General features: G+C 40.4%; 1 protein-coding gene and 2 non-coding genes across 3 annotated transcripts in view; 1 reads left to right on the top strand and 2 right to left on the bottom strand.

The window, feature by feature from the left end:
• Positions 1 to 2,728, top strand: part of SARC_00748 (hypothetical protein) — a gene marked incomplete at both ends in the record, with an annotated part of 13,285 nt that extends 10,557 nt beyond the window's left edge. The window contains 4 exons of the mRNA XM_014305552.1: positions 566 to 662; positions 1,384 to 1,523; positions 2,037 to 2,177; positions 2,510 to 2,728. Of these exons, the coding sequence (XP_014161027.1) occupies positions 566 to 662; positions 1,384 to 1,523; positions 2,037 to 2,177; positions 2,510 to 2,728 (597 nt within the window). The remainder of the gene's footprint in view (positions 1 to 565; positions 663 to 1,383; positions 1,524 to 2,036; positions 2,178 to 2,509) is intronic.
• A 1,887-nt stretch (positions 2,729 to 4,615) lies between these two features.
• Positions 4,616 to 4,699, bottom strand: SARC_30018. Its single transcript has one exon. It is a non-coding gene; the product is annotated as a tRNA-Tyr (tRNA).
• A 405-nt stretch (positions 4,700 to 5,104) lies between these two features.
• On the bottom strand, positions 5,105 to 5,188 carry SARC_30017. Its single transcript has one exon. It is a non-coding gene; the product is annotated as a tRNA-Tyr (tRNA).
• Between the last annotated feature and the right edge of the window lie 3,481 nt (positions 5,189 to 8,669).

Below are 8,669 nucleotides of genomic sequence, written 5' to 3'. Positions count from 1 at the left end.
ATATATATATATATAGTATATATAGTATATATATATTATATATATAGTATATATATATTGGTAATATGGGTTGGTCCACAGATAGTAGTGAGCTTGAGGGGCTCGTGTGCAGAACTGAATTGTGTCTGATGCATGCTTGATGTTCGGGTGTACGAGGGGTGTTTTTTTTAGAGTGATGGAGGCATGGAGAAATAGTTGTGTGTCGTATGATATTGGTTTATGTCTACAGCTGATTTGGTAAGCGTAGTCCAATAGAAGAAGAGTATAAACATCCAGTAGTGTAGTGTATTAGTATGATGGAATACATGGTGAGAAAGGAGATGTTGCGTCAGGGACCAGAGGGTCTGACGGCAGGCAATGTCTAGCGCTTTATTAGTTACTCATAATATATATACATATATATATATATATATATATATATATACTATATACACATATATTTATATGTATATATTTATATATATATATATATATATATACTATACTCATCAACCTGGTCATCCTGACGGCGTACGACGATTCCTAAACATTAGTCTTTCCATGTACTTATGTGTCGTATGAGCAGGAGCTGTCCGAGGGAATGATCTTTTTCCACCGCGAAGACAAACAAGGGAGGCCGCTGATGATCCTCAACATAACCAAAATGCCACAGACACTCCCTGGTAAGAGATGTGCTAGTTTCTAGGGTTTGCTAAACCATAAACCCTAAAACCTTAGGGTAGCCTGTGCTGCACTCGACAGCTGAACACTCACTGTGACTGTGTGGTTGTCTCCAAATGCCATTGCCTTGTGTGTTATCAGCACGTGACTATTGGTGCTTCAGGACAATTCGCATGCTCAAACCCTCTTGTACTTATCTACAGCATGCATCCTAGGGTTGCCATATGAATACTATACCTACCATGTCTCCTGCGCTGTAGTTGTTGTACTACACCACAGTCAGAAGTCGCTGTGTGCCCTACACTCGGCTCAGTTGTCTTCCGCTTCTCTTACTCATCGCCCGTCAGTCGTGCGTACATGCTGCGCTGTTATATGTCAGATTATGTGCCCTACAAACACACCCGTTGGGGCTCTCACACCGTTCATGCCGCGTGTATTGTCCTCTAAATTGGTCTGCTTCATCCTCTCAACGAGACTGTTTTGTCATCTTAATGGGTCTGTTTTGTTTTCTTAATGGGACTGTTTTGTTTTATTAATGGGTCTGTTTGGTTTTCTCAATGGGTCTGGTTTGTCATCTCAATGGGTCTGTTTTGTCCTCCCAATGGTACTGTTTTGTCATCGTATTGGGACTGTTTTGTCCTCCTAATGGGACTGTTTTGTCATCTTAATGGGACTGTTTTGTCATCTTAATGGTACTGTTTTGTCCTCCCAATGGTACTGCAGATGAGGCTACTGAGCTTCGGTACATTCGCCTGGTGATTCTGATGGTGGAGACTGCCTGCCGTGCCACGCCCCCGGAAATGGCAACCTTCTCACTACTCATCGACTTCAAAGGCTTTACTATGGCCAGCAATGACATGAAGGTAAGCAACCAATGACATGTAGGTAAGAAACCAATGACATGTACGTAAGCAACCAATGACATGTACGTAAGCAACCAATGACATGTAGATATTTGTACTGCGATGCTATGTCCGATGTATCTGCTGCTGATGGTCATATTACTGTATGCCTTGTGTTACACTTGTATGTATATATGACTGTATGTCTTTTACATTTGTATGTATATATATGACTGCATGTCTTGTGTTACATATATATGTATATATGACTGTATGTCTTGTGTTACATATGTATGTATATATTACTGTATGTCTTGTGTTACATATGTATGTATATATTACTGTCTGTCTTGTGTTACATATATATGTATATATGACTGTATGTTGTGTTACATAAGTATGTATATATGACTGTATGTTGTGTTACATATGTATGTATATATAACTGTATGTCTTGTGTGTCATATGTATGTATATGCACAGCTATTAAGGGCCTGCTCATATCCATACGCCTCGTCATACACACACACGCAGTTGACCAAGACTATATTCAAGCTGCTGTCGGACTACTACCCTGAGCGGCTGGGGGCGTGTCTGTTGGTAGATACTCCATGGATGTTCAACGCTGTTTGGTACGCTATCAAAGCCTTTCTCAGTCCACGAACCGCCGCCAAGGTGAGATAGTTGTATGACAGATCACATACGCTTATTCTTTTGTGTCTAGATCGTACTCTCTTATAGCAAACACACGTGATTAGTGCATGGCGTGTTTCACGCTTGGCAGGTGGTAGGTGGTAGGTAGTAAGTGGTGATTTGTCTGGGAGATGAGAGCCTTTCCTTTGATAGCGAGGGAGTGCATCACTTCTGTTTGTTTGGCGACAGGTCGGTGATCACATTGTGTTTCCCACGCTCTGTGGTGTTTAGTGGCACATATTGCATACGGTATCACGTTTCCAAGATAACATATAAAATCATCCCACTTCACTAATCAATACAACTAATCACAGATCAAGTTTGTGAAGCGATCGGATCTTCCCAAATACGTCCAACCCCACAACCTTCCGCGGTCGCTGGGCGGGCAAGTGCCGTTTGTGTATAACAGCACAGACAGTCCATTGGGAGAACTCACACCACAGCACAAGGCAAACCTCGCCGCAGAAAAGGAGAAGGCACAACACAGACAAGACGGGACACCCGCCACTGACAGGAAGATAGCATCACTGTAATCAATAAATAAATATCTAATACAAAGGGTATCACACCACATCAATTAACAAAACAAACAAGACATGACACCTGCCCCTGACAGGAAGATAGCATCAATGTAATCAATAAATAAATATATAATACAAAAGGTACCACACCACAACAATTGGCAAAACAAACAAGATATGACACCTGCCCCTAGCAGGAAGATAGCATCAATGTAATCAATAAATAAATACATAATACAAAAATAAAAGAAGTAACATGGAAAATAAACAAGAAAATGTCATCTATCCCTAACAGAATAAAAGAGTCTCTGTTTTTTTATTAAAATAAGTATATAATATAAAAAGAAAGACATTAAAGTAACAAGGAACAAAAATAAGACGCGGATCCTGCACTTGACAGGATGAAAGCAACACTATAATCGAGAAATACAAACAACCCAAATGGAAAGACACCAGAACTAAACGCAACACTAACAAGACAGGATGAAATGATCTCTGCATTCAATAAATAAATATTAATTAATACAAAAGGAACGGCTAAAACATAACAAACGGCAACATACGTAAACACACCTGCCCCTGACAGGATGAACTGTTCATTGTGATCAACAATTAATTAATTAATGCAAAAGGAACGACACCATAACAACAAGCAACACAAACACGGCAGGACACTTGTCCTGACAGAATAAAAGCATCACTGTAACCAGTCAATATATGTATGATACAAAAGGAACGACACTATATCAACAAACAACACAACAAATAAGGACACCTGTCGCTGACAGGATGAACTCTTCACATTTTTGATAAAACTTACTGCATCATATGGTGAATCAATATTCCAATACTTCTAAGTTTGACTCTTTGTCCTTAAGGGATAACTAGGTAGGCGATTGGTAGTCCGTAGGTGTACATGTAGCTTGATTTTGTTGTCGGCTGCACAGTGAGCAAACAAAGTAGTGTATATAACAAGTTCCAATCCAGGATACATAGGTTATTATCCTTCCATTTTATAGGTTTGGTAGTAAAGTCGGACAGGTGAACCGAAAAGAAGATCGTTCAGATGAGCAGTATCAATATTTCAATACTTATGTGCTTGACTATTTATTCTTAGGGAATTATCAAGTAGGCGATTGATGATTCATAGGTATACGCGCGCTTCATTTTGTGATCGGTTGAAAATACAGTAGTCTATATATCACTTTGCATTCCAGGGTGTACGGTATGTCCATTTTTTTCTATCTTTTCCATCTTTTGGGTAGGGTAGTAAAGTCGCAAGAAAGGTGATTAAGAGCGAAAGTCGTTTCGATCAGTAGTAGGTAGCGAACGTTCCACCGTGAGATAAATACAGCTCAGAGGATTCTGGGAACAACTAACCTCTAAAACCCTAAAATCCGAAGAGTGTTTCGTTGTTAAATTTGGAAGGGTTGTAGGGTTTAGGGTTTCGATTAAAATGGACAGGCGGTAGTGTGCGGTTTGGCAGAATGTGGTGAAGCCTGATGAAAACCTATAGCGATGAATGGGAGACGGTGGGCTTAGAAAGCAATCCACATCATCCGCTCATCAGGTGCCTATATCATGCTATGTCGCTGAAGTGGAGGTGATGGAGAACTTGAAGAGTGCGTGTGTTATTGCAAGGTGTGTCCATGCGTTTCGTTCAATAAGTTGGAGAGTACATACCGGACTGCAGAGGGTGTGGCCTGAGAGGCGCACAAGTATGTTGTGAACGCAGTTGGAGTGTGATGTGGCCAACATAGTCGGCTTGTTTGTCGGCCATTGGAGACCCGTGTATGAGTTATTCGGCTTCAGGTCTATTGCGAGCCATATATTTAAAAGTGTGTAGCAACCACAACATTTTGGCTGTAATGGCGGAAGCTGAAGTACGATGCAAAAAAATCTCCCCACCCGAAATCGAATCAGGGACCTACCGATAAATGTAACCACTACAGTCGGTTGCTCTACCAACTGAGCTATAGAGAGTTGTGCAATTAATATAAAAATCAAATATGATAAATAGACCGGTTTTGTGGCTAGCAATACAAATTATTTGGTTGTTAGGAAATTAAATATATCGAGCTATGTTGCGCAAGATCCTGTACACTGGTCGGGGTCAATTACGTGCGGATAGGAGGGTTACAATGCTCATACCATTCAGTAGAGGATTTTTAAATACTGGGCAGGAGATGTAGGTGCTGGCATTTGGTAATGTCACTAAAGTCAAGAGAATGCAGAACTTCAAGAGTGCGTGTATGTTGCAAGGTGTATCCAAGTGTTTCGTTCAATCAAGTCAGAGAATATATGTTGGAATCCGGAGTGTTTATGGCCCGGGAGGCGCACTCTAGTATGTTGTGTCTATACGCAGTTGAAGTGTGTTGTGGAAAAAAATCTCCCCACCCGAAATCGAATCAGGGACCTACCGATTGATGTAGCCACTACAGTCGGTTGCTCTACCAACTGAGCTATAGAGAAGACACTACGTGAAAATTGTCTATGTTTATAAACCAAAAAAACTAATAAATCAAAAATATAAATGAATCATGTAAAATGATTGACACCGCAAATAACAAGAAGCCTCTCACTGTGAATGTTGTGCATTCGTTGGCGCATATCGCACAGGTGGAATTAAGCAGATCGCCAAGGCCAACGAATAGAAATAGAAATATACAAATGCGCATAGTTAGATAACGCGTGCATGTGTCCATGTGGTGGCACTAACGTATATACACAAACGCGTTTGTCTCACCATAAGTTCAACTTGTTGTTTGATCTGCTATAATATAATTACCAGAATGTCCTAGAGAGTTAGGTGCAAAGAATACAAAAAATGAAGAAAGAAAAAAATAGAATCATCCCCAAAAAAGGAAAGCATTAGACTTGATAAACGATTCATATCCCGTTTAATCTATGGCTCAGATATCCCAAGCTACCCACAACTTGGGGGGGGGGGGGGTTATGTAGGTACACCTTTTAAAGTAGCTAGTCTTACTCTGAACTAATCCAACCAAGTCCCATACCTACATAAATCTACCTTTAATCGCCTAACTTACCACTCTATAAGAAGGAGTATCTTCTCGTTGTAGGACTCACATACTTGCAAAAGGTCATTGCTTATCTAGCTTCGTCTTTAGATACGGTTACTACCAGTGATGTGGAGGGCATGAGGGTGATTAGATCCGAGTATAACCCAGTATAAACAGGACCGGAGGATAATATTCATTAGTCCACCTCTATGAAAAACCACAGCCACGGCCAAAATGCAATCAGTACGCCATATCAATAGCCAGCGACTGAACATTGAGAATGGGCTGTCATGATTTAACGGTATAACTATTAAAAAACAAAACTAAATTTTTGTTAAAAACCTCATTTTATTTTTTTAAACCCCTCTGAATTTCTGTTTCAACCCCCTCCCCCTCAATTTATGTTCAATACCTAAATATCTATGTAATACTTCGACCCCATCTGCCTACCCAAATGCCATAGCAACAAAATAAATGTTGCGACGCCCTGTCCGTAAAATCGGTCACGCCGACGAATACTTCAACTGACTAAAATTAAATTCCCCCCCCCCCCCAAGTATGCCCCTCAATTGCAACTAAATGGCCGCAAGTGTGCCCCTCGCAAGTATGCCCCTCAATTACAACTAAATGGCCGCAAGTAATGCCCCTCAATTACAACTGAATGGCCCCAAGTATGCCCCTCAATTAAAACTTAATGGCCGCAAGCATGCCTGTCAATTACAACTAAATGGCCCCAAGTAATGCCCCTCAATTACAACTGAATGGCCCCAAGTATGCCCGTCAATTACAACTAAATGGCCTCAAGTATGCCCCTCAATTACAACTATATGGCCCCAAGTATGCCCCTCAATTACAACTAAATGGCAACAAGTATGCCCCTCAAATGAAACTAAATGGTCTCAAATCAAAGGCGTTTTAATGATACTTTCATTGATGTGCGCTACTGAACGTATACACCTATACGCTTGTGTTGAAACATCAACAGCTACTGTAAGTCCATGTGCACTTGTAACTTCTCCTGTAAGTACAGGTATCCGTGTAACTTCTACTGCAGAACCGCAAGTGTCCTTGCCCCTTCTCGCTCCTCAAGAGCTGTACACATCATACGATCTCATTGGCTGCTTCCGCAGTGACTAACTACAGCCTAACCCGCCCGGTACTGTCGTAGTAACTATTGAATGGCTGTCTCCGTGACCTTACTTTCTGACCCGTCTTAGTACTGCTCTCTATTTTAGGTTCTCTACTACCTCAATGCTATATCTTGAACCATCAATGCACACTTTGTGTGTGCGTGTGTGTATGTGCGTGCGTGCGTCAAAGTCGTCACCAAGCATCCCTGCTCAAGAGGTGCGTTCTCGTGTATGTCATCGTCACGTGTCTATCTGTACCCATCTGTTGTCACTTTGCGTCGCCATTGTACGCTGCGGCAATACACCACACGCACGTGTAAACGCTCTGTCCCCCTCCAGTCTCTCGTCCCCCTCCAGTCTCTCGTCCCATAGTATCGCACCTATCGTCACTTTCAAGAACCCACAGAAGCACTTCTCCTCGGTTGCTATGGTAACTAAATGAGTACTTATTCAAACATGTCTTGTCATCAGTTAATGCCCACGTGTACGCCTGATATCGCGTGCAATAGCATCCTCTGTCGATTTGAATGCGTTGACATTCCCCGTTTCATTCTCGCGTGTTTTATCCTCTGCACACAGATAGCTTCAGCTGTGTATGATACTTCAATTGATAGCTTTAGCTGTGTATGTTAATTCAATTGATAGCTTCAGCTGTGTATGTTACTTCAATTGATAGCTTCAGCTGTGTATGTTACTTCAATTGATAGCTCCAGCTGTGTGCGTTGTTTGTGTGATGACCATCCTCTCTACCACCCACTTGGTTGCCTCCTTTCCCGATTTCTCTTCGTAATTCTTCCAAAGATCGAACCTGTTTAGGCGAAGCAATCAGTGGGATATACGAAAGACTAAGATACGCGTATGAACAATAAATGAGACAGCGAAACAGTGAGGAAGGGTTAGGCTGTGCATTACACAACACTTGGAAAATAGGACCAACATGCCAACAGGAAATAGAATTAACATAATACCCTAAACCCAGCAGAAAACATGAATGACATGCCAACAGAAAACAGGAATAACATACGAATAGAAAATAGGAATAACGTACAAACAGTAGAAAATATAACATGCCAACAGATAATAGGATTAACATGCCAACAGATAATAGGATTAACATGCCAACAGATAATAGGATTAACATGCCAACAGAAAATAGGATTAACATGCCAACAGAAAATAGGATTAACAAGCCAACAGAAAATAGGATAAACATACCGATCGAAAATAGGAATATCATACCAACAGACATTAAGAATTGCATACCAACAGAAATTAAGGATAGAAAAAAAGGAATAACATACCAACAGACCTTTAAGAATTACATACCAACAGAAATTAAGGATAGGAAAAGGAAAAACATACCAACAGACATTAGGATTTACATACCAACAGAAATTGAGGATAGGAAAAAGGAATGACATACCAACAGACAATAAGAATTACATACCAACAGAAATTAAGGATAGGAAAAAGGAATGCCATACCAACAGACATTAAGAATTACATACCAACCGAAATTAAGGATAGGAAAAAGGAACAACATACCAACAGACATTAAGAATCACAAACCAACAGAAATTAAGGATAGGAAAAAGGAATAACACACTAACAGAATTTTAAGAATTACATACCAACAGAAATTAAGGATAGAAAAAAGGAATAACATACCAACAGACATTAGAATTACATACCAACAGAAATTAAGGATAGGAAAAAGGAATAACATTCTAACAGACATTAAGAATTACATACCAACAGAAATTAAGGATAGAAAAAGGAATAACATACCAACAGACATTA

Source organism: Sphaeroforma arctica (assembly GCF_001186125.1).
Source record: "Sphaeroforma arctica JP610 unplaced genomic scaffold supercont1.26, whole genome shotgun sequence".
Classification (NCBI taxonomy): Eukaryota; class Ichthyosporea; order Ichthyophonida; genus Sphaeroforma; species Sphaeroforma arctica.
Note: the sequence above shows the minus strand (reverse complement) of the source record. Positions and strands in the feature narration are given on the sequence as shown.